The sequence below is a fragment of the Dermacentor variabilis genome, chromosome 4 (assembly GCF_050947875.1).
Source record: "Dermacentor variabilis isolate Ectoservices chromosome 4, ASM5094787v1, whole genome shotgun sequence".
NCBI lineage: Eukaryota > Metazoa > Arthropoda > Arachnida > Ixodida > Ixodidae > Dermacentor > Dermacentor variabilis.
The window spans coordinates 220345714-220372789 of record NC_134571.1 but is presented as its reverse complement, the minus strand read 5'-3'; the positions used below and the strand labels follow the sequence as shown (position 1 = coordinate 220372789).

Below are 27076 nucleotides of genomic sequence, written 5' to 3'. Positions count from 1 at the left end.
GCCTCTCCTCTTGTGTGTTTTGAGGCGTAGCTGTTACGCGCTGGTCCTAATAATGCAAAACAAACTCGCCCGGAGCCACACCTTACGGAAAGGGGAGGTTCGGAACTGTATTTCAATGGCAAATATGCGGACACTCAAGGGGAAATATCGCCGTAGTCCTGAATTTCCTTATAATGCCAAGGCCACTAACTGAAGCCACAGTTTCGGCCGACAGGCGAAGCATTGATTGCGGTAGCAAATTATTAGACATCTAACCGAAGCAAGGTTATTCATTTTATAAGCTACACAAACTGCTGTAAACATTCGCTATGACAATTACATAAAAAGCACGTTATCAAGTCCAGACAGGTGAACAGAAACACATATCACTCAATGAGCGTGAACACTTGCTGTCAGAGTACTCGCTCGCATGATGAAGGCGGCAGCAGCGGCGAGTGGATTCCCCTTCGTCCTGCCTCTCGCTTCGGCGCCAGCAAGGCGCGCTAAACCACAGCGCACACAAAGCCATCAGCCTTCAAACCCTGAGCAGATCGCCTCCAAGACACGTGAAGCCGCGCTCAACCACCGCAGCTGGAATAGAAGACAAGAGGCGCACTAACCTGCTCCCTAACCTCTCCCTCCTAGCCCGCGCACTTCTCCGCGCTCCCTCCCCTTGCGCGCGCGAGAAAACATCGTGGACCCACACAGACTTCCTCCCATGCAAGCGCGAGAATACAGTGCTGCATGAAGCCACTATCCTTCTGGGCTCGCTTTCGCTCACACCTACAGCATACGGCGCATGGAGGAAGGAAAAAACAGGAGGGGCCGTGACATCACCCTTTGTTAAACTAAGTGAAGCCGGAAGTTGGCGTTGCTCTGCCATCATGTCGGACAAGTTCATCTCTCTTGTTTACATTTCTCGCGAGACCACACCGCACTGCGCGCAACGGGCGGCTCGGATGCACGCGTTCCCTGCAATACTAAACAAAAGGATACAATCGAGCTGTCTCATCGCATTACCGTTGCCGAAGTCAAGTTGAAAGAAGTTCATAATGAACATTGCAAATGGGGCCGTGAGGTCGAACCGGCTGCTGTTATCGGCTTTTCTGAAAATAAACGTGTTTACCAGCCCAGCCAATATAGATGTTTGCATCAACTTCAGGTACCGGCCGCTGCCCAGTTCTTGCGTGTTCTTTATTTTAAATAGTCACTTTTATCGCTCCCTTCTACTTGCTTTTCTGGGCATGGACTGCCTGGGGCTCTCAGACAGACTTGCGAGCTAGACGTCTGGCGATACGAAAAAAAAAATGTACGCATTCTCACTGCAATGCAAGAATGCACTGGCGACACGTACTCCACACCAAGCTATTTGCGATCCATCTGGAGTTTATGAGGGCACACGCGTGTTCTCGCTGTGGCTTGAGGAATTGTCGAGCGTTATTGAACAAATTTCGGGCGACCGCGCATTACTACGGCAGCGCACCGGCGAGGAGGCAGAATGTCATTTGTGTCTCCGTGTTTCGGTACATTGACTGCAGCCTGAAGTGCCTTCTTCCCATGGTAAGTTAAGCTTGAAGGAAAAACCAGTCACAAAAGTCAAAGGACAAGAAGAGCTGTTCACACCACAAAGACTGGGTTCGCACCACCCAGTCGTGGTGTGAACGGCTCTTCTTGTCCTTTGTATTTTGTGACTGTTTTTTTTCCTCCATGTACCAACGGGCCCAGATGTCAATGCTTCTGCAAAGCGCAGCTTCACGGAACCAAATTTTTGTGATAGCCGGCGCACGGTGCAAAACAGTACGCGCGTAGACCTAGCCTATGTGCAACCATGGACCCGGCCTTTGATGTGTTCGCAGGCGTACGATCTGTGGAGCTTGCTCACTCTTGCATTGAATCCGCTAACCTTGACTTCCCTGCGCTTCCTGCACGCACAGATAAGATACGCCTGCAGTAAGGAGGATTCGTTCTTTAAGTCAAAGCAGCCGCTTCTTTCCCATCTTCCCGGCTGAAGCGTCGACTGGCCGGCGCACAGTGCCAAGGGCAGCAAAATGCAGATTTCCTGCGTAACGCTCTGTCAGCACGTGTATTGTGGTAAATCTGTGCAAATGAATGTGTACCTCGAACGTGCTCAGCTTAAAAGATTTTGCGCTGTCGCGAGTACTGCAAGAACCACGCAATAGTTGAGCAACATGTATTTTAATATGCACAAACACAAGTTGTTACTGAACACGAATGTTCTAAAACCAGGACAATGCATTCTTGCATAACGTACGTTCTATAGGTTCCGCAAATGCACCATGCGTTGTCAAAAGCAGGAATCACTGATCAGCAAGGCGTTCATTGTACAGATTCTGAAACGCTTCGGTTTCGGCCTGCAATGGCACGTTAAGATGATTATGCCGAAACGGGCCAAATTTCTCGCGGATATTCCTTCGTCCGTTTCCATTGCCATGGCGCGGTAGATTGCATACAGCGTTGCATGCGCATTCATTTCAGGAGCTTTAGTTCCTCCTGTCCCACCGTGCTACGACTACATCCGGGACAGCACGGTCTAGATAACACATCGCAACAAAACACGGAGACTAATGCAAACTAGCCCACACGACGCCTTTGCCACGGTACGAAACCTACAGAGCAACGCGTGTGAGTGGAGAGAACCATGACAAAGCCACAGTTGCGGCCCGAAAGCATGGCCGCTACAGCAATAGAAAAAACAATCAAAAAGAGGAAAACTTACCACGTCTACACTCCTCCACACTTTTCTCCTAGCGCGCGGACGAGGTAGGGCTTCTCCTCAGTCTTTTTCCTTCCTCCATAATACAGCGCCTGGCCTTGATGCTATCGCAGTTGGACTTCATACGGAACATCATGGCAACGACGACGGCTGGAATACGCCTGGATTAACCATGCAATTGTTTTCGCAATAAAATGAGTGGCCCGCGGGCACTATGTTGCGAATGCGAGGGCAACCGTGCGAGTGTTAGCAGTTAAGAATGGTTCGGTGTGTGCCGTCCTCCCGCGCGCGCATTGTCCGAGATCATGTGATCGAGCTAAGGGAGGATAGCGCGCTACTATTCGAACCTGTCCGTCGGTGCACGTGCCTGAGCTTTCGCTTGAGGGCCGCGCCGCCCACGCGCCATATCGATGTAATCTGTTGTGGACGTCAAAGCTAAGGCCAGCCGTGATGACGAGCGGCTTGATGAGATCTGTCTCCCTGCCCGCCTGGTGTGGAATGCTGCGTAATCTAAACGCGGTGAAGTGACCGGAAGCACGAAGTGTTCGCTTCCTTCTGCCGGCGCGGCTCTTCGTGCTAGCGTCGTCACAATGAGTGCTTGCGGTCATCGAATGAGGTCAGTTCATGTTGGTCTTGTTGCGCGTAACATCATGCTTGTTTATAGCTAGTACGCGAATGTCTAGTGCAAATTACGTGGTCATTAAAGCTACCAAACTTGCCTTCTTTCTTATTACTTCTTTAAAATTAATTTTTTATTATCGCTATGTAAATCGTCTTTTGGGCGAAACTGACTGTTTTTTAATGTTTGCGGAGATATGTGAGGTGAAATCGTAGCTGTTGCAGTTAACTCTTCAGCACCGCCTTAAATACAGGCACGGTAACTGTTGACAGTAATAACAGTGCACTTCAGCGAACACTTTCAGGACGTCTTTCACACGAGTGGGCTACGCACTGCACTTTTATTGAAGTCCTGAAAACTTTGTTAATCGGCTTTTTGTGGTCATTTGCGACCGATTTGTGAACACTATGTCAGTTTTGTTTTTGGTTCCTATCTGTTCCTCCTCTTACCAGATTTCTGTTGACATTGCACTTGTACGTTCTTTATTGCATGGACAACTCAGTCTTTTGTTCCAAATGTTGACTGCGATGTCAAGGATTTGGACATTTGTTTGTGCGTTGCAATATTTTTTTCTGACTCTAGCCATCTATCTCGGCACCATCCATCCAGTCATTCAAATGTTCCGCATGGACAATAAATTTGTTCTTCCGAGATATATGTGTACACTAACAAAAATACAGGTGAAAGACACATTTGCTAGAAACATGCCATTTTTTATGGGTGGCCAACATGTATTCAGTTCACAGTGACACGCCCCTTTGATTATCATTTTTTTTATAACCGGAGAACAAATGTCGAATGTGTTTGCCCGGCGCAAGATGCACACACACGTATCAGAACATTCTTGATTATAGTAGTCGATTATCTGTTGCGTATGTTGTCGGCCCACCATGAATAATCAGAGTGTGTGTGCGTGACGCGAGTAGCGTTGTACTTTTTGCATGGTATGCGAGCACTATATTACGGTGGAAGCTTCAACGTGTCATATATAAATAGTCGACGCGTCGGCCCTGTAGATTAGATTTCGACGATTGACGCATGTGCTCATCACTGTCGTTTTGCCCGAGTGCAATAATTAGTTAGTTTTGCGATCCGTCGTTCCGCCACATTCTAATTATTTTCGGTCACGAAGCCTTGACACAAGCATCTCATTTCTTCTCTCCTGAAGCGTAATAACCTCCTTGCAGGCTCATATTGAAGGTGGTCATACCGAAAGCTAGAGCAGCAGTTGCAGCACTAGAGACCGCGAAGGTGAGTATTGACGTCGAGAACATTATTATTATTATTATTATTATTATTATTATTATTATTATCATCTTCCATTTAAGTTTTACCTTTGTCTATAGTATAGGTGTTTGTTTATTTGACATAATGTGGTTGCCTTGACCTGTGTTTCTATATAAACGCGAAAAATGTTCACTGTTCGTTGGAATAATCTGAATTAAATTTTTTTGCACAATGTTTTGTCTATAGTAAGGTAATGCCTGTACATACTCACGCCTTATCGCTACTCCTGACGCTGCCGCGTCCAGTCACACAAGCAATTGAGGCTTCGACAGGTCCGCGTACCTTGTATTCCTTGTAATCATATATAAATAAAGATTATTATTATTATTATTATTATTATTATTATTCCTAAACACCACCACAATAAATGAGGAAGAGCTGGACTATGTACTCGCGCTAATAACGGGAATTGGCATTAGCCGAGTGAAAGCTACAGAAGCCTTGAGCAGGCGTCGCTAAAACCCCTTGAACTTCGTAAAGTAGTGCCACGCTTTGACGAATGCCGTCCCCTCCTCGCGCGATCTGGCCGAGGCCGACGCCGCGTCGCTATTGGCCTTGGCGCCATGCATCAGCGCCATTTTTGCTCGAGAAGCGCCTACGGAGTGGCGAGGAGCGCATGTTGGCGCCGTTGCGACGTTCGAGCAGTGTAGGCGGCGCCACGGTCGAGGAGGCAGCGTGAAAGAGAGAAAGGAGGAGGAGTGAAGGCGGAGGAGGAGAGTGCCACTACATTACGAAGGGGCTTTAGGCGTCGCCACTCCTCCACTTACCGGTTTACGTGTCTTGCTCCTACAAAGTAAGGACGCTTGCTCAAGCAAGTACAGGCTGTCCAGAGGGCCCGCAACGTTCCAGAGAGTCATCACCTCCCAATCCCATTGCGGGCGGGGCCACCAACTTGATTGGCCAGCCTTGGACTCCCCCGAATCATGTTCCTCAGGACACTTCAATAAAGTTTTTGTCAATTGTCAATTGCTCAAGCAACAGTCTCGAAACAGTGGTGTACTTGAGATGCCTTCCATAGCGCATTCTAGAGGGGGCTGCCAGAGTCTCTACATAAACTGAAAATTCACGTCACCATTAGTCTACGTAAGAAATGTTGCCACACTGCTGTCCAAGACACTGTTACACTGATAACAGCAGCCGGAAAAAATACCAAAAAGAAAGACAAGTTAGGAATCACGTGGGATGCTCCGAGCCTCGTACGAGCCCAAATGCTTGTCGCAAGAAAATGCTGAAAGTAAGTGGTCTCACAGCCCGAAAAAGATAGCAAATTCGGAAAGTTGGAAGGCAATACTGACAATCAAGCATGCAGGAATACGAATATGAAATTTGCGAAATAGAGGACGTCCCGTGTTCTCTTGATCATTTATTTGTTTTCGTACCCTATGATCATAATTAATTGCTATATATCTCTTCATTTCGCAGATGGACTCAAAGCTCCACTTTGATGAATTTTAGTTTTATAAATAATGTATGCGAGCTCCGTGGATATTGCTTAATGCAGAGGCTTCATCTCATCCGTAGGCATTATGTTCTGGAACAGTTTTACTCATTAAGAAGAATGAGGTAATGTTTGGCAATCAATATGTAATTATCTAATGACAGGACAACTAGTTGCTGTTGCTGCATTGAAGTCGTTTAACACTCCAGGCATGTGCAGTGGGTAGCAATCATGAAACGAGCTCCAGTTTCGAAATCATTATCGCCCGAATTTGCGGCGCCATTTCAGTTGACACTCAAAAGCGCTGCGCAAAAAAAAAAAGTCCTCGTGAGCACTAATGGGATCAACTTTTTGCTCAACTTAGAAGCTTGCTTGCTGAGAAACTCGTAGGGGTTTCCTATGTAGCTTCGCGTTACGACTGCGGCGACTCCAGCCACTATTATGATATGTATGTGTTTGTCGGCGTAGTCTGCTGTGCTGCGCACCATGCACCAGCTGCGCCTCGTGTGCCAGCAGCTGGGCCAGCGCATGGTGCGCGAGGGACGACTGCCCAGCGGCGAGCTGCTTTTCTTCCTCACCTTCGAGGAGATTGGCCTGCTGCTCAACTCCAGGGCCCCAGCGCTCGTCTTTCGGTGAGTCGCTTTTAAACGAACGTGGACGGCATATTCGCCAGGCTATTCCGGCTGCGGGATCACGTGCACCCTTGTAACCTTTAAAGTCTGTAGGACATGCGTAATTTCCTCATATAGGAATCATGGTCGTCAGTTATCAACACAATGAGCAAACTGCGATTAGAGCAATGATAGGAGAAAAACAACATCGGCATTCTCGCAGTCCTCTTCTCTGCGGTGTTTGTTTTGTAGGTCGATTTAAAAATTAAATTAAGGACTTTTACTTGCGAGAACTACGATCTGATTATGAAGCACGCCGTAGTGGGGACTCAGCATTAATTTTCGCCGCCTGGGGTTCTTTAACGGGCACCTGAATCTAAGTACACGGGTGTTTTTGCAAATCGGTCCCATCGAAATGCGGCCGCCGGGCCGCCATTCGATCCCGCGACCTCAGCAGCAAGGACACAATGCCACTAAGCAACCACGGCGGATGAATGTAGGTCGATGTTTCAACAACAAACCCAAATAAACACTCTCGTTCATCAGTCATGTTCGCATTTTCCTTCAATAACATTGCCAGCTCAGTAGTTTTGTTGGTCTGGAGCATTATCATATTCTATTTCTGAGAGGGAAGGAGCACCAACAGCGTTTCATGGAGGAAATACACACGTCATTAAGGATAATTGTTATGTGACGCAATTAGACTTTTCATCAGTGCGCTAGAAAAGATTCCAAACAGCAGATCTTTTGCCAGTCTTTTTGACGCCATGCGCTTTTAAGATGATGATGATGGTCCTGATTATGATGATGATGATGATGAGTTTAATGGACATAAGCCATGATGACCATAGAACTGTCTTGCTGGTAACACAGTGAACTCCGTTGATGTCTGACGATGAATTGAGGCATTCAACAACTTCAGTAATTAATAATAATAATAATAACCTTTATTTTTTTTCCATCAACGTGCTGGGGGAGGTAAGGGAAAAAAAGCTGAAACAGACAGCTTGACTAGTTCCCGCCCCCCCCCCAAAGAAAAAAAAACACATTCCATAATTCCATAATTTCATTCCATTCCATAATTGTTTTCAAGATGAGAGCGCAATCCTCGCCCTTTGTACACGGAATGCCTTTTATTTCAACATTATTTAACCGGCTGTATTGCTCCATGTCAGCAATTCGCCTGACGAGTGCTTAATTTTCAGCCCTAAAATCTTCGTTTGAATTTACCACTCCCTAGTCGTCCGCACTTTATCGTACTGCTCACTCATGTAACGCACACTGTCAGCCATAGACGCGAGGTTACCGAGACTCTGCTCATCAAGTTGTTTTGCACTTTTAGAAGCAAGGTCTTCAGCAAGGTTGTCGAGCTTATTATTAAGCACTGATTCAAGTTGCCCAAGTTTTTTAGCCAGTTCAGCTTTTGAACTCTTGTTATAGTGCAATAAATAAGTCAAGGAAACACCAGCGAGCAGCAGCCGCAGATATAGATGCGCCAGGGATGCAGATTTTTGGGCTAGTTCGTTCTTTGCATCAATATAAATCATAGCGCTGGATCTTGACGCAGACATGAAAGACGACACGACGTGCGCTAGCTATGAAATGAAATGAAAGTTTGTCCCCATCTCGTGAGGCACAGATGAGGGGTGGCGGAAGAAAAAACTGTCCATTGGACAGCTTGACGAGTCCACCATCCCTCATTTGGGCAGAGGCAACATCACATTTTTTCATTCATTCAAAATATACACATGTATACCGTACATACATAATATTGCACATCATATACGTGACTCAAAAGTCATGAAGAGCATCAATGGAAAAATACACATAGAATGGTCACACAAGTATTACAAAGCAATCACATACATCAGCCGAGCTCATTGAGAGACGAAGAGAAAAGATTGAAACTAACCGCAGTGTAATAATTTAGGACTGTGGGTAATGTATACCTCAGGCACTGCTTCCCATAGCTTGACTGTGGTGTCGGTACTGTCCACTCTTCGAAGTGTTTTGTGACATAATTTGGTGCTGAAGTTTGCAATTGGGCGAGTTTATGCAGAGTAAGAATATTCTTAGACTTCCGCCTTATAGACGTGATTTAATCGATATTTGTACAGATAATAGGCTGGAATCACACCGATGTTCATGAAGAAAGTTAGTGTCGATGCAGTGTAGGGAGCATTATGTGTATGTCCGAGACATTTTTTCTGCAGCAAGTGAATATGCTCTAGATTGTTGGATGTTGTGTTTCCCCACACTAACTGACAACAGTTCAAGTGTGAAGAAAAAATGTAATTTTATAGCAAGAGTTGACGCGTTAGCATGCGAGTTAGCGCTCGTCCTGTCGTCTTCCATGTCCGTGTCAAGATCCAGCGCTATGACTTCGATTGATGTAGATGCGCGAAATAGGAAGAAAATAGCGTCAGAAGATTAACCTGCAATGGAAACGGCAAATATATAAAGGACGTCCTTATTCCTGCAACTGCTGCTCAGAACCAATGTCGGAAGTGAATTGCGGTCGTTGAGGACGCGCAGTGCTTTGGCGCACGAGCAGTGCACGAGCTATGCGCCGCGAACATCATCGGAACGGGCCCTCATAACGCACGCTTGAAGTCGTCGGCAAGGATAGATTGCTCGACAGTAACGGCAGAAGCATTGACACAGCTCGTCCAAAAATGAATCGAACGGCTGTTGAGGCGCGGTGTAAATGCCGAAAATAGCGCTTGCCCGAGCATCTCGCTGCCAAGCTCTTCCAAATATGTGGACACATGTACAGGGAAAAGATCGAATCCAGGAGCGTATGCCAGCAGCGTGATCCGCGGATTTTCCAGGGCATGAAAGGTATTGACTGAGCGAGCCATGTTTGGAATCCGGTGATCATGCGTGTACGGCTAAGACATAATCCCAAAGGTGAAGTCACCTCTGACCATGTACTAAACAAGCAGATGGTCGCGTCGTGGGTGCTAGCCAGATTTGCCTGGGGGAATGTGGGGGCATTCGCATTATCCATGGTTGATTGCGGTATACCCGGTCCCAACGGGTACTCCAGACAATTGAGGGCACATCCGCGACAGCATACACGAGAATCCAGGTGCCCTCCTAGAGGGCGACTAGTCAACAGCGTGTAAATACACACAAGCATCGGTGAGGAGGCAGCGCGGACCACATAGTAAGGAAACCGCCAAGAAACAGTATATATGTCTTCGCAGCCGGTATGCACGCGTTGGAATGTGAATGAACAAAACGGTGTAACAAAAAGAAGAACAAAAAGGAACCAATCATAGTGTTGTGAAGTAAGGGTGTAGACGAGCCGTATGTAAAAATGCTGAAAGATATCTATAGTGGCTTCACAGCCACCGTAGTCTTCCATAAACAAAGCAAGAAAATCCCAATAATGAAAGGCGTCAGGCAGAGAGATACAATCTCTCCAATGCTATTCACAGCGTGTTTACAGGAGGTATTCAGAGACCTGGATTGGGAAGAATTGGGGATAAGAATTAATGGAGAATACCTTAGTAACGCGATTGGCTGATGATATTGCTTTGCTTAGTAAGTCAGAGGACGAATTGCAATGCATGCTCACTGATCTGGAGAGGCAAAGGAGAAGGGTAGGTCTAAGAATTAATCTGCAGAAAACTAAAGTAATGTTTAACAGCCTCGGAAGAGAACAGCCTTTTACGATAGGTAGCGAGGCACTGGAAGTGGTAAAGGAATACATCTACTTAGGGTAGGTAGTGACCGCGGATCCGGATCATGAGACTGAAATAATAAGAAGAATAAAAATGGGCTGCGGTGCGTTCCGCAGGCATTCTCAGATCATACAGCAGGTTGCCATTATCCCTAAAGAGAAAAGTGTGAAATAGCTGTGTCTTACCAGTACTCACCTACGGGGCAGAAACCTGGAGGCTTAGGAAAAGGCTTCTACTTAAATTGAGGACGACGCAACGAGCTATGGAAAGAAGAATGATAGGTGTAACGTTAAGGGATAAGAAAAGAGCAGATTGGGTGAGGGAACAAAGGCTAGTTATTGACATCTTAGTTGAATTCAGGAAAAAGAAATGTGGGGGGGGGGAGGCTTGGGCAGGGCACGTAATGAGGAGGCAAGATAACCGATGGTCATTAAGGGTTACGGACTGGATTCCAAGGGAAGAGAAGCGTAGCAGAGAGCGGCATGGCGATAAGATTAAGAAGTTTGCAGGGACGACATGGCCACAGTTAGTACTTGACCGGGGTAGTTGGAGAAGTACGGGAGAGGTCTTTGCCCTGCAGTGGGCGTAACCAGGCGGACGATGATGATGATGAAGAAAGGCCGGCACGAGATACGGTGGACAAGCACTGCGGCCGAAAAAGCTGGAGCGGCGCGCGCGGGACGAGGAAAAGCGAGCGGCGTCTCGAGCGTGCACCGTTGGCGCACGCGAGCAGGCTCGTGAGCGCGCGCAAACGCCAAATCCGCCCGCTACCACCACCGCGCCGAAAGCGCCGCGCAAATCCCCAGATGCCATTTTGGTGGATCCAGTTATATTCAGATCTTGCCCGCGTACGGGCAATCCGCTTACCCAAAAGCGGACATAGCTTGCCTCCCCGTTGGGTGAGAGCTCGATCTGCCCGCTTTCCCGCACTCATTGCAGCAGACTGCTGCATGCGTACACTGCTCTGCGCAGCCAAATGTTGGCATGCGCAGCGCGGGCAGGCCAACATGCTGTGAGTTGTCTACGCTACTCTGGTGTCACCACGTAGCCATCATCGCCGGAGAGCCTACCTTGCGCAGCACTGCACTTTTCTTACGAGGAGCAAACAGCGCTAAAGAACAGGAAGAAAAGAGGGACACAGATCACAGCGCTGACTTACAACCCAAGTGTCCTTGTTCTTAGGCGACGAAACGTGGATAAAGTTAAGTACACGTGTCAATATGCATATATATACTCCACGGCTATCTCAAAAACAAAAAGCAACAGAATTCAGCATGCCTAGAAGCAATGAATGGCAATCAATGACATAGGAAGGCTATCTCCTTCGGAAGGAGAGAAATGCAGAGGAGGCTTACACATGCTTCGCCGCTAATTTGAATGTGAGAAGCTTCGGAATTAAGCCGTGCGCGATCATTGCGGCACTTGGTTATTAGTCAGTGCTGCGGTCTGTGTCCTTCTCTTCGTCCTTTTGTTTAGCGCGGTTTACTGCTCGTAATAATGAACTAACCAACCCAAATGCCTACTCTTCTTCAGCGCTTTTCTTCTCACGCTTTCGCCATACCTTCCTGTTCCGCTTTCTGCCTCATGGTTGCGCTGCACCCTCTTCCTCCACTTTCCACCTCGGGCTTTCTACGCTGCAGGCCTGTTTCATACCCCGCTGCGCCCTGCGGTCGCTCTTGCAGCTTTTGCTGTGCTCGTTCGCTCGGTTACGAGAACACCACAGGAACGGCCGCCTAAGAGCTGCACTCTAAAAAGAGGAATAAAATATCCTGAATAACTGGCGCGGGACCCGATGAAATCCTAAAACAGCTAATCAAAAAGCTCGATCCAAAAAGCAAGTGCTGATGGCTAATTCCGCTGATCAAGTGATTAAAACGAAGGAAATTCCGGCTGGATGGCGTGAAAGCAAGATGAAGCTCATCTGCAAAGGCAAAAGGGATAAGTATAGGACAAGCTGGTACGTGTCAGTTACAGTCACATCGGTGATTTAGAGAATCGCAATGCAAGCCTTAAACTACAACTGTCGAAATGGATGGGAAAAATAGATGCACTGGGGGAACAAGAGAATGGGTGCGGACCAGGCAGACGGTTGGAGGATATATTTGTACAACGTCGCCGCGTAGAGATTTCAGTAGCGTGGAAAAGATTTCTAAGGATAGCATTTCTACATATTGTTACGTCCAAGCGCGTAAAAGGGACGCGTGGATCAAGAAGAGGAAGAAAGAGGAGAACGAAGACTGTGCAGCGGCCATTCCTGTTGTTCGTAGCCTGCCGTTCCTGCTCTCGCACGCCTAAATAAACCCCTTTTCCCCGTGCTTGTAACAATATTAAGGGAGCCTACGACAACGTAGACAGGGAGTTATCGCATGTTGTAAATCACGAACGCATCGATGAGAATTTCGTGGAGCTGATGAGGGTGATGTATAGTTACAGGTCATTCTGAAGAAGAAGCTCAGCACGGCGACCAGGAGGACGATCGTAAGAGCTCGTTCGTGGTTGTGGCTTTTCTGCCATCTTGGCATGTGACTTCCTTGGATGTATTCTATAGATGTAATCTTGCCTACTCTTTATCTACGTCGCATTATGACAATATAGAGACAACCAACTACAAATAGTATGAAATAGGTGTAAATTGAGCAATGATTCAACCAGGGTATCATGTGTCTCCATTGTTGTTCACACTTTACGTTAAAGGCCTACAAAGGCGATTGGAAAACAGTGAATTATTGTCCAATTTATCGCACGTTCGTAAAGAACAAATCGTGCAGCGGAAGGTCCCCGGACTGTTGTGTGCAAATAACACAGTGCTACTAGCGGACAATGAAAGAGATTTACACATACTTGCAAATATGTGTGGCAACGCAGCGACAAATGCCGGTGTTAAGTTTAGCACTGAGAAATCCGGAATTATGTTCTCTAACGAAGAGATGAGTAAGTATGTGGTGTTGATTCAACAGCAAGTCGTACCTATAACCAAGCAATATCAATACGTCGGCATGTACATAAACGAAAGAAAGACTTAATCAAGCACCCATCAAATTCATCTGAAAATAAAGGGGAAGCGGAATGTAGCAATAATGAAACAGCACTCTGTGGCAACAATAAATGTGAATTTACATAATTCATCGGATTTACGTGCCAGAACCACGATCTGATTGAGGCACGCCATAGTTGGGTTTCCGGATTAATTTAGGTCACCTGGGGTTGTTTAACTTGCACCTAAATCTAAGTACGCGGGTGTTTTAGCATTTTCCCTCCACTGAAATTCGGTCACCATGCCCGGGAATGGATTCTGTGATCTCGTGCTTAGCAGCGCAACACCAAAACCAATAAGCAATGCGGCGGGTAAATATGAGGTGACGCGTAGAATCTGCAATGGATTAATGGTGCCAGCGCTAACGTTCGCTGATGGCATTCTGTGCTCAAAACCGGATATATTGTCGGGGCCAGAAGTTAACCAAAGATCGGTAGGCTTTGGGAGCCTACGGCAAAACCACAAATGAGGCAATGCAAGGTGATATCGCTTGGGCTTCGTTTGAAGTTAGAGAACCGCAGAGCAAGCTTAGTTGTGCAGAAAGACTCAGGAACATCGATCAAAATACATGACGGCTAAAGTGCGCAAGTATCTTTACCTGAAAAGCATGGACACAGAATGGAGGAAGAGGTCAAGAAAGTCGGCAGCCAAATACAGGGCAATTGAAGCTGTCAATAAACAACCAGAAGTCATAAGAATGAATCTGAGAGAAACAAAGTGAATTGGATACGAAAAATGGAAACAAAGAAGACCGTGGAGATTTAAAAGAATCAGAAGAAAGAAATTAGATAGGAAAATATATAGGATAGTACAAAGGACAATGCCTTGCTATTTGAGGCTAGACCACATTGCCTAAGGACAAAAACAGACCGAAGCAAATATTCGCAACTAGATGAGGTATATGTATGCCGAAGCAAAAACCCGGAGACCACACAACACATATTGAGGGAATGAAAAGAGATTCACCCAGTAAGAGCTGTAGGTAATGTAGACCATCCAAAATAATTTGGTGTTAAAGTGGGTGGAAGGACCAACCGGTCAGCAGTCGAGATAGGCAAGATAACTTTAGAGCATTGGTTTAAAAAAAAGCAGGAAAGAGATTGATATGGCCGGATCCGTTACAAGCATAGGTAGCGGTACAAGGTAAGTAGAGAAGTTTTGAGGAAGAGAAGAAAGAATAAAGAGACGCGCACAAAAATGCTAGAATAAAAAGCATGTGTAGCATACTGAGAATCCCAAGCAGGCTACGAGCAAAACGTGAACGAGATGCCCGCAGGAGCCAGTGTTTCGGCGAGTGGACTTGTCTTTCTCAAAACGACATATGGTTTCCTCGGCACAGTATATATATATATATAGGTACGATTCTTCGAAAGGTCAGAGAGGGTAAGGTGAGTGGGCGAGGTAACGTCCGTGGGGGCGTCAGCAGCCCTGGTTTTGAAGCGAAAAGAAAGATGATTTTCTATGTATGTCGGTGGAGGAATGTGAGGTAGCGCTTTGTATCAGCCAGTTGACATGCCACTGTAAGTTTTTCTTTCCGTGGAAGGGGCCTAGAACACGGCAGGACTATCTGCTCCGCTGGAGGTAAGCGAACTATGGGCTCTCTTAGAGAGAGAACAAGTGTAACGGCAGAAAGTGCCGCTCGTGAAAATAACGAATGAATAAACATATAATAAAATGACGAACGGAATGAATGTAAGAAAAGGGAGGTGGGGAGATTGGAATATTATTGACAACGCCGTAACGAAAAGAACTAAGACCGCTAATGAAAAATAACAGTGTGGTTGCCTATAGTTTGAAATTTCACATAGCGAATAGAATCTAAAGCTCCATTTGAAATGTTTATGCCTATTGGTTGCAATGTGTTGAACTTATGGATGAGGTATTATTCTTTGTACTTTCTGTCTTGCGCAGAACGGAAATTTGATTGTAGGATACATAGTTTAGGTTCAGCAACATTATGACCTGGTTGGTTGAAATGCTTGGCGACAGACTTGGGAAGCTTTTTACCTGTGTCCGCTCGATGTCCTTTTCGCCTGATGTTCATTGATTGTCCGCTTTCATCAATGTATTGTTACTTAACGAACGGACATTCAAGAATATAAATTACATCTAAACTAGCGCAAATAAAGCTAATTTTCACTTCTTGCGGTACGGTATTTTGCGCTACTTTTAATTTAGACGATACTTTGTCACTAGTCGTGTAATGTGCTTGTCAATCTCGCTGTCGGCGCCCTCGGGAACAACAGCGCCACGTTTTTCGATATTACCGCTTCGCTCACGAGTCACTTGTGCTAATCTTCTTGCGGTGGGACCTTACACATACCAGATAGCTTCGCAAATGAGGCCCGCGCGACCGTGCACTTCGTCCACATCACAGATAGCTTTCAAGATATGTACACCCGTGTGCCGCGTCGTACACCGCAACCGCCGGAGTAGAACGCCCCCCGTCAGTGCCGTCCCCCCGGTGACTGGTGCGCGATGGTGGACGGCGAGCTTCATCCCCGCTATTTACGCTCATTAATGAACCAGGACGAAAAAGTAAAGAAGCGCTGGTGAAAGCAGTGAAAAAAAATTAAAACATCGACGAACACCAGACCGTTGGCGACAAAGTAGAATTAATTTTATTTGCAAATGTAGGGGGGGAAAACTAGAATTTACTCGTATAGACCATTGACCATTGCACCGGTAATATACAGGTTAGTAATTAATGCAGGCAATCAAATTAAAGCTGCAAACATGGGCTGAGAATAATGGCATTTTGGGAGAACTTCAGAATGGCTTCAGAATAGGTGCGTGATTGGATTTTAACTGACTTGCTCTTACTCAGTGAACTGAAATATTACGCGTAGAAAGCAGACGGTTATATGTGGCATTTTCCACATTGCATGAATGCATGACAACGTAGACCCCACCATTTTGTGGGATATTCTGGAAGGGGAACCCTTAGGCGACGATTGTCTACAACAGGGTGTGAGAACGTGCTTGTTGGTATTTCATGCTGAAGTGACTAGCGCAAGAGTGGAGACGGGGCACCAAAGGGCCCGTCCTTGTCGCCCTTTTGAGCACCGTGTCCACACTTTCGCTGGTGATTTCAGATTGTCTACAGCTTTTTAGAGAGATTTACCTAGAAAATACTGTTTGCGTAGAATGGGAAGGGACGAGGAGCGAGGAAAATGTTGATATAAACAAGGAACTGAGGTACAGGGTGCCTTTATCCCCACTGCTGTTTGAGGTACATTTTGAGGATGGAGAGGGCGCTAGGAGGAAGTAATATCGGGTTTAATATATCGCACAACAGGCGGCTACAACAGTAGAGCAGAAGCTTCAAGGTTTATTTTATGCGGGGAAGATTTTGTTGTTAGCTAACGAGCAAAGAGATTTGCAACGTCTGTCGACAGGAAGGTCAGAATTTAGGTTTGAAATTTAGCGTTAGAAAGTCAGGTGTTATGGCGTTCAATGAAAACAGTGAACAGACAGCCGCAATAGAGCGCCAGGAAATAGCTCGGCTAAAAGTATATAAATCCCATGGTATATGGATAAACGAAGGTAATAAATATACGGAAACACAGGAAAAAACAATAACAATAAAGGGGAAGAGAAATGCAGCCATAATGAAACACGGAGCACTGTGCGGATACAATATGTACGAGGTGCACCGGGGTATGCGGGAAGGTGCAATGGTATCACGACCTAATTTAGGAAATGCGGTTGCTTCGTTAAAATCAGGGGTACAATCAGGACTCGATGGCAGCCAAAGGTCAGTGGAACGCCTCGCATTGGGCGCTCACGGGAAAACTACAAATAAACCTGTGCAGGGTGATATGGGCTGGACAAGTTTTCTAGTGATAGAAGCTCATAGTAAAATTTATTACGGAGAACAACTGAGGAATATGGAATAAATGAGATGGGTCGCGAGAGCGTTCAGGTATTTGCACAGGAAAACGATTGATTAACCGTGGGGGAAAATAACTATGAAGTTTACCATCGAGTATGCGGCGTGTATGATAGGGAACACGGCAACAAGGAAGAAAGAATATTACGGGGTTTTCCGTGCCAAAACCACTTTCTCATTATGAGGCAGGCCGTAGTGGGGGACTCGCTAATTTTCGGTCACCTAGAATTCTTTAACGTGCACCTAAACTAAGCACGCGGGTGTTTTTGCATTGCAGTCCCATCGAAATGCGGCCGCCGTGGCCAGGATTCGATCCTGGCCACGGATGGCTGCTTAGCAGCCAGACACCATACCCACTAACCAAGTTGAACGAAAAAACCAGTCAAAAACACAAAGGACAAGAGGAGAGGTTCACACCACAACGACTGGACTATCAACTGAGGTTTATTAGAATCGGGGTAGTCCCAGCAAGGGAGTACGCCGATTCTACACCGATTCTACAGCGTTTCTTGTCTTTTCATGCTGTGATTAGCGATGATGCAGTTGCGCATGCTCAGCTGGCCTTGCTGGGACTACACCGATTCTAATAAACCTCAGTTGATAGTCCAGTCGTTGTGGTGTGAATCTCTCCTCTTGTCCTTTGTGTTCTTGACTGGTTTTTTCGTTCAAGTATGTACCAACTAGCCCAGATTTCAACCCTTCCACTAAGCAACCATGGCGAGTGCAAACAAAGAACGTCAAGCGGAATGTCACGAAGGCTGAAATAATCCTATGGGTGGCGACAACGGAAAGGAAACCTGCGATGAGTAACTACTTAAGAGGAAGAAATGAAATCAGGAAAGAAACAATTTTTAATAACTCAAAGGCAAGCTCATTACTTTTCGAAACCAGATCGGGATTCCTTAGAACACGCACCTATAACGCGAGATAAAAGAAGGAAGAAGAAGCATGCGCTTGCTGCAGTAAAGCTAGGGAAACGATGTACCATGTTTTGTTAGAATGTGAACATATGTGCCCAGCGGTCGATATAGGCACTATTGGCGCCCTTGAAGCCCCTAGGTTCAGCGAGAGCAGGGCGAAAGTAAGCATGTCTGCAATAGAGAATCGATAGAGGCGATTGGAAGATTGGTGGAAGAAAAGTAGGGAAGGAGGAGGAAAGAACTTTATTGTGTGCCATGCGAGTGGGTGGGGAGGGCCAAAGGCCCCGCCTAGGTGACGGCCAGGAGTTCGTGGGTCCTGGCGGCATCCTCGGCTCGCTGGACGGCCCTATAGTTGATCCTCGGATGCGGGGCTGAGCAGCGCGGCTTCCCAGCGCGTGCGAAGGCTGCTGCTAGAGGCCGCGTTTTCTTTATTGTTATTTATCCCTCAGCATTCCCATAATATATGCTCCAAAGTGGCTCTGGATTCACATGTTTTGCATTTGTCCATAGGATATACATCCGGATATATGATGCGCGAGAGCGCAGGATTCGGATACGTCCTCGTTTGTAACTGCCGCCATGCGACAGACTGCTTTTTTGTCAATTTTGCGTGAGGTCGCGGGAATATGCGCCTCGGTAACCTATAATGTTTCGTAATGTCATTATATGTTGTCATTCTGTCCTCCCACTCCCACTCATTTACCTCACCGTCACGCCCGGAGGGTGCCGGGCGTCATTTGCGACTGCGGCTTGGTCCGTAAGCCCTCGAGCCGCGTCGTGTGCCGCCTCCTTGTTGCCGTCCTCCACGAGGGTGTGAGCGGGTGTCCAGGTGATGTATATCTTTCTTTTGTAATTTTGACCTCCTGCAAGAAGAATGCGTAGTGCCTCCGGGGAGATTCGGGCGTTGGCAAAGTTTCGTATTGCCATCTGAGAGTCGCTGACTATCACGGTTTCGTTAGTCTTAGGTACTGCGAGCGCTATGACTACTTCTTCAGCTATCTCGTTACTTGTGGTGCGTATCGTGGCGTACGTCTTGCACCGTTTCTCCCTGTCGATTACGGCTGCCGTAAACCCCCGTCTGCGAATGTATCGAGCCGCGTCTACGAACACTGCGTCCTTGTCGTTGCCGAATTTCTTCTGCATTTGCTTTGCTCTGTTCTCCCTTCTCTCCTTACTGTGTTCTGGGTGCATGTTCTTTGGTATGGGAGGTATTACCAATCTTTCCTTCGTCTCTCTCGGGATGTCCACCTTGATACCGTGCTGTGTGTGGTAACCTATGTCTAATTTCTCTAGGATGTGTCTGCCTGCTCTAGTCTTAGAGAGGCGTTCATATTGTGCCGCACATTGCGCTTCAATGAGCTCCTCTATCGTGTTGTGTAGTCGAAGTGGGCCGCCGCTCTGCGCAGCTCCAACCTCAAGACACAAGAGTGGGCTGTCCAGCAAGCCCGAGAGGCGGCGACGAGGCAAGGCCTCGAAGTCCCCTCATGGGAGACCTGAGCCCGGGTCATCAAATTTGCCGGATTCAGAATAAAGTTGTTTCCATCCATCCATAGGCCTAATTGCAGCAACTTGTCCGTGCTGGTGCTGATCGGTATTCCTATGGCTAGTTTGTATATTTTCCAAATGAGGCATTCTAGTTTGATCTTTTCCGCGACCTGCCATTTTAAGTACGGCGCTTTTCTATATCTACTTTATATATATATATATATATATATATATATATATATATATATATATATATATATATATATATATATATATATATATATATATATATATATATATATATACATATATACTTTGAGTACGGCGCTATTGATAGCTACTTATTACGAAGGCCTGTATTAACCTGATCGTGTTTTCCTCTTTCATCCCGCTATGTTTATTGGATATCTGATTAGCCTCATGATTTGCGCTACAGTTCCTTCCAGTCTTCTGAGGGTTTCTCCGTTGTTGCCCTTGGCATCAATGAGGAGCCCCCAATACCCTGATCCTAATGACCTTGGGTATGGGTTTCCCATCGGCCGTCTTTAACTGTATCTCCTCTCTATGGGTGAGCTCTTCCCTGTAGTTGCCTGGTTTGCGACCTCTGCTAGTCGGTCTCTACAGCAACAGCTCCGATTTCTCTGCCGAGCATGTTAACCCTGTCCCCTCTAGATATTTTTCGATTGTTTCGACCGCTGTTTGAAGCTTTTGTTCTATCTGCCCGTCACTTCCGTTTCTCACCCATAGGGTGATATCGTCAGCGTATAAGGTATGATTTAGCCCCTCGATTTCTTGTAGCTTGGCTGGCAGCCCGATAAGCGCCAGATTGAATAGCATCGGTGATAAGACCGAGCCCTGTGGCGTACCTGCGCTGCCTATCTCGATCTCCTCCGAAACTGGGTCCGCTATCGTGATCTTTGCCTTTCTACCCGTTAGAAAAGGGCGTACATAATCGTACCTGCCTTTTCCCAGTCCTAGCTGACCTACTCTATCTAGTATCGTTGCATGCGTTAGGCTATCGAAGGCCTTCTTTAGGTCCAACCCGAGAATTGCCTTTGTCGATCTGCCCTAATCATCTATGATCTGATGTTTTAGTTGTAACAGAGCGTCCTGTGCTGAGAGGTTTCTCCTGAATCCTATCATCATGGGCGGGAGCGCGTCGCAGTCTTCCAGGTAGGTGGTTATCCTCGCTAGGACCACGTGCTCCATGAGTTTCCCCATGCTGGAAGTGAGAGATATGGGTCTCAAGTTCTCAATTTGCAGTTGCTTGTCCGGTTTAGGTATTAACATGATTTGTGCTGTCTTCCATTGCTGCGGAATCTGCCCTGCATCCCAGCATTCTTTAATATATTCGGTTAACTTAGCTATAGACTCATCGTCCAAGTTCCTTAACGTTTTATTCGTTACACCGTCTAGTCCGGGTGACGACTTGGTATTCAGTTTCTGTAGGGCTGCCCTGATCTGTGAGTCGCCGATTTTGCTGTCTAATTCGTCATTTACCTGCCCTGTGTAGTCAGGGTGTATGACGGGCAGCGCTTGCGAGATGTATATTTTTTCGATTTCCTTGAGGAAGTCCTGCGCTGTCCCTCGGTACGTTTGTATTAGCCGATTTATATTCTGCGTATGTGGCGACTTTGTCCCGTCCGGGGCTAACAAATATCGAAGGATGTTCCACGTTTTTGCCATTCCTATCTGACTGTCCATGTTGTTGCATTTTTCCTCCCACTGTTGCTTGCATAGCTGCTGGGCGTACTGTTCTATGTCCCTGTTCAATTTGGCTATCTTTCTACGATGCGTCCGGTTGCGTTTCTGTTTTTGCCATCTCCGTTGCAACCCTGCCTTAGCTTCCCACATGTGTGGAAGCTTACTGTCTACGTTCGCTAAATGCGCCTCCGGCGGGACCATTTTCGTAGCTGCCGCCACATCTCCCTTTTGTTCTTCGGTCCATTCCTCAATACCTTGTGTCGTGTCGTCGGCCTCCTCCCTTATTTTCCTGAATTTGTCCCAGTCGACAATCTTAAGTGGTCTACCCTTTGTCTTGCGCGGTCCTGCCCTTGCAGTTATTTCTAGTATATTGTGATCGCTCCCAAAGTCGTGTTCCGAATTTGTCCACTGCGTGTCCCGTATGTTCTTAGTGAATGTTAACCGACAAAAAAATTTCGAGACCTAGAAAAACAAAGTTAACAATAGGGGGTCAGAAAATTTGGTTATGGGAGCTTATCGTGAGTTTTTTTTTTATCTTGGGTAGGACAATAGGCTATATAAAAGTAAGAGCTTGGTGGCGCAACCCACCACCCCGTTCCTAAGGGGATGCTCATAACATCCATCCACCCGTCCTTCCTCATTTGCGTGCGCGAGTGCGAGACGCGATCGTCGGCTGACCTTCGCAATCTTTCACTGAACATACGGCGCGCGGCAACAGTGTTATCGCCCTTGGACTTCATGCGGAGCCTCACGGCAACGCCGACGGCAAAAGTCTGCTTGCAGTGCGCATATAATTGTTATCGCAATAAAATTGCATTAAATAGGGAGATACGGGTAACATTGCGGCGGTTCGCTAGTGCAATAAATGCTAGGTTAGTTTTCATAAGGTTATAGTCGCGGTACGGTTATAAACTAGAAATAGTGAAACGGGTAGAGTTATTCTTGCCAGTTCAACTGAAGTAATGAGATTAACGTGATTGTGATCCCATATCTCAAAGGTACATTCAAGTTCAGAGCTTACTAGGCTCTTGTGAAACTGCAACATTAAGGTGCTTTGTAAATGTTGGGCCTTAAGTATCCGAGCATAAGATTAGCTGTGTTAATGACGTTATGCACATGAATGGTTCAAATTACGTTATTCGCAATGTGTATACGAACATATTTATATGACATGACGAAATTCAATGGAACGTTCTTCAGATGGTAGGTCCTTGGAGCAGAATTTGCGTTTGTTTATATTGTTACAATGAGGCGAAGAAGAGAACGGCAACGATCCTGAAGCTGACAAAAAGTGGACAAAGCCTGGCTTGGCTCTCTTCCGTCGCCGCCAACGTTCGCTTTTTGTAAAAGTTATGCAGATTCCACGCACTGTGGGAACCGATGCACGTGAAGGTTTCCATGCTTTGATTGACGATAATTAGCGGTGATGCTGACGGCTAAAGCGTAATTTCTTCAACGTTTAGGCTAACACGAGAGTGGTGAGTTGACATTAAATGTCACCTTGCGGAGATCACTGCTGTTTATCTGCGTAGTACACAGAACACGCAGGAAGAGGTGATTGCTTGAGCCGTTGTTGTGCCCCACATTTTATACCCTGTGAGTGGGTTGAGCGTTGTCATTGCCTCACATGGTCCATCGCATTGTGGCAGAAGTAATAAACTTGAATTGAATTGTGGGGCTATACATGCCAAAACCACTGTCGGATAACTAGGCACACCGTAGTGGCGGACTCCGCATTAATTTGGACACCGTGATGTCTTTTAACGTGTCCCAAAAAGTAAGTGCACGTGTGTTTTCTATTTCGCCCCTGTCGAAATGCGGCTGCTTCGGTTGGGATCACATCCAGGATCTTTATCAATGCTGTAGCCGCAAAGCTAACGAGGCGGGCACAGAAGCGTTGATTTCACGTTTGACCGCTAGAGTAGTGCCGCCTCGACCCTGCAGTGCGATTTAATTAATACATGTCTACTTCTGCATGCCCTATACGTAAGTTGCCCGCTTGACATATGTGCATGGCGTTTATTTTTCAGGAATAACAGCAACGTGCTGTACTCTACCTTGAACTTAAGCTTATACAGTTTCCCTGCAACCGCTGTCGTATAGTAGTAAGGTTTCCTTGCCGTCTCACGTCACCGCCCCCCCCCCTAACTTCCTTGTATGGGAACTGCCTCTTCTCCTCTCTGCTCTATGCAGTTATATCTCTGGAAAGATCGACATTTGGGAGACAGTGGCTATGGTGTTGGGCTGCTGAGCACGAGGTCGAGGGATCGAATCCCGGCCATAGCGGCCGCATTTCGATGGGGGCGAAATGCGAAAACACCCGTTTACTTAGATTTAGGTGCACGTTAAAGATCCCCTGGTGGTCGAAATTGCCGGAGTCCTCCACTACGGCTTGCCTCATAATCAGAAAGTGGTTTTGGCGCGTAAAACCCCATAATTAAATTAATTACATTTGGGCGAGTTGGTACTGCTTGAACATGTTGAAGGGGCAGCGCAATATGACGAAGGCAGAAGGCAGCAACACAAAGCACAGCGCTGAACTCACAACTAACTTTATTCGAAGGCATCACTTATATCTGCGTTATATTTGCGTCCCTTCTGGCCTCGCACATTAGTAGAAAGGGAAGCGCGGCAATTTCTGCAATGCAGTTGGCTTTAGATATTGTGGCGAATAGACGCGCTTTTCGGGGTTCCGTGGCGGCGACGAAGTCACAAGTTTTTGTGCATGCTTTGAGCTTGCTTCTGTTTTTGATTTGCTGATTTCTTTTCCTTTAAACAGTAATTGGGTGGTTTTCATGTTGTTCTATTTTTTACTCTGATATTTCGTGTGCGTGGGCGTGTTTCGTGTACATTTGGTTTTGCAGGATGGTTAGAGCGTCCTTTCGTGCCGCGTGCTTCAATATGTGAAGCCTGGTGAGACGTTTAGTGTTTGTAGCCTTTAAACGGTAGCTTGGAGGTGGCAAGACTAATAGCTATTTATGGTTTTACATTGTATGTTGCGATAGGAAAGAGAGAGCGTGGCCGCGTGCTTGAGCGAATCCGAGAGCGTGTCATACCTTGGGTCTCCGCCGCATTGAATGCTTTTGAAAGAGTGGTGTGAGTTGCTTTGCTACATTTTGAGGATTTATATCCTGTGTATATCGGTTTTTGCTAAGAGGCACGTGCTCTGCATTATTATAGTATTATAGTTTTTGCATTAGAAAAAGCCGTGCAATACATGGCAAGAAAGCCGGGAAAGCAGGCAGTGCGCGGGCGTTCCTCAAGGCAGATGAGGGGACATATGAGAATGGAGAGGGAACCGAGTAAATCGGCACAAACTGTGATGTCGATGCTAGGCTGCAGAAAACGGAGGCTTCCCAGGAAGAGCTTGTCAAACAGGTCGAAGAGCTCAAAAATGAGCTAAATAGGCAGCGTGATGCACGGAAGGTATTGGAAAAAAGACTTGAAGCAGCCGAGAAAAAGCTGAACAGGGCCGCCATTGTGAACTAGAATTGTCGTGACAATTGAACGTAGTCCCCCGACGTGACAGGAGAGGGAGTGTCAGCAAAGTACGTGAAACGCGTGCAACGTGGTGTGCGGTTAGCTGGAAAGAGCGGCACCTACCTTGAGGCCGCCACACGGAAAAAGCAGTACCACATGGGTCAATGCCCTTTGTCAAATCCGAATTACACGGAAAAGGACAAAGGGAAGCTCAGAAAGGTAGGAGAGAATGAAATGGTGAATATCGCCGGCGATTAAAACCTGGATAAGGGCTCAGAATCGTGAAGAGGGTGAAAGGCGATAAAAGAGTAGCGGTAGGGACATTTCCGGGGCGCACGCTGGGTTCTGTCATCATCATCATCAGCCTGGTTACGCCCACTGCAGGGCAAAGGCCTCTCCCATACTTCCCCAACTACCCCTGTCACCCCGGGTTCTGTCATGGAGCAAGCAAAAGCAAAGCTCGCGGAAAATGTCCACGTGCGCAACCTTGTCATAGTACCAAGTGGGCTAAATGACGTCTTAAACAGGAAAGGGACAGGACTAGCCCAGCGCTTGGTGAAGGGGGTGGAGAACTTGCGCGAACTATCCCCTCAGACGCAGATCGTGGTGTGCATGGTGCTGGAAGTGCCTGTACGTGACAGTCACATGCAAAGAGCCGTAGTAGCTGCTAATGAAGCGATATGGAAAATGAGCCGAGAGAAAGGCTTCGAGGTTATCAAAGTCAACATGGAAGCGGTAAAGTGTGGTGGTTTTCAACGAGACGGGATCCACTTCAATTGCAAGCTTGCACGAGAAGTGGGCTGGCGACTTGCTGGTCGCGCTGTTGCTTTGTTAGGGGGCACACGGGCGCTCAAGAGGCAAGAGTAGGTAGTAATAAAGAAGGTTCCCTAAGGGAACCTCAGTATAGCAACGCCGTCAATAATAGAAGAAGGAGGAAGGCAAGAAAGAGAACTAGCCATGCAATTGGCTACATAAACATGCAGGGTGGCAGAAGGGAGAAGTGGGAAGAGATTGAGGCGCAATTAAATAGAAAAGAAATAGGGGTGTATGCGGTTACAGAAATGCACCTTAGAAACTCGGAAGAGCCGCCAGTGATTGAGAATTATGTTTGGGGCGGGTGCAACAGAACTAACTCGGAAAGAAAGGAGGGGAGAGTCGGAATGCTCATTCAGCAGGGAGCCAAATAGCAAAAAGTAAATTCAAAATGTAAAGAGCACCTTTGGTTATCAGGTACAATGAGTAAGGAAAAAAAACTTGGCTGGGCGTTACGTATTTATAGACCGGAAATAATTGCACAGAGAAGAATAAAGATTTAGTAGAATTCATAAGCACTCATGTTTAGGGCTTCGGGAATGGTGCTGAAATTATCCTATTAGGTGACATCAATGCCCACATACAGGATTTAGATGGCTATACCGACAACAACAGGAAGTCAGTGCTAGACCTTTGTAAGCAGCGTGACCTCGTTAACGTGAATAGAGGGCCTAAGTGTGCGGGGCAGATCACGTGGGAAATGGGAAACCCGCAATAAACCATTGATTACTGTCTGATGACAGAAGTAATTCATGATAAGTTGAGAGAAATGGTCATTGATGAGGAAGGGCATAGCAGCATAGGGATTGACCATAAAGTCATCATTTTGAAAATGGGATATGTAGTTGGGAAAGAGCGCAAGGAGTGCAAAATGGTTACTCCAAATTTGAGCGCTGAACAATTAAGAAGTATAGTCACTAGAGTCGAGGAAAAACTTGGCAAATGGCCAAATTAAGAGCGGGAAAATATTGTGCTTCTAAGCGTAATACCGACAGTAATACGGAAAGAGAAACATGTTCGTTGAAAAGGAAAAAAGAAACCGTAAAGATGGTTAAAGAGAGAGATACGAGATGCGCTCGCCGAACAACAGAAAGCGTTCTGAGAGTCCAGGCCGGCAAAGAAGGTGCAGTTGCCGCAGGATGAAGTAACCAGTAAATGGGAAATATACCGGGAGAAGCAGTCTATGGTTCAAATACTGATACAAGCAAAATTAAAAGGCGAAAGTGAACGTTGGTTGCCAAAATACGTGAGAAAAAATATTTTGGAACCACATAAAATTATTAGGCAGGGAGTAAACAGCAATGCAACAACATATCATAGACGAAGATGGAAGCAGACTGGAAGAAGAAGCGGCAATAAATTACATCCGAAAATTAACAGCCGAATCTTTC

General features: G+C 46.5%; 1 protein-coding gene across 1 annotated transcript in view; it reads left to right on the top strand.

Moving 5' to 3' along the window:
• The window catches only part of LOC142578521 (uncharacterized), a 226168-nt gene that overhangs the window by 98950 nt on the left and 100142 nt on the right, over positions 1-27076 (top strand). Inside the window, exons 7-8 of the mRNA XM_075687899.1 lie at positions 4520-4583; positions 6526-6689. Coding sequence (XP_075544014.1) covers positions 4520-4583; positions 6526-6689 — 228 coding nt within the window. The remainder of the gene's footprint in view (positions 1-4519; positions 4584-6525; positions 6690-27076) is intronic.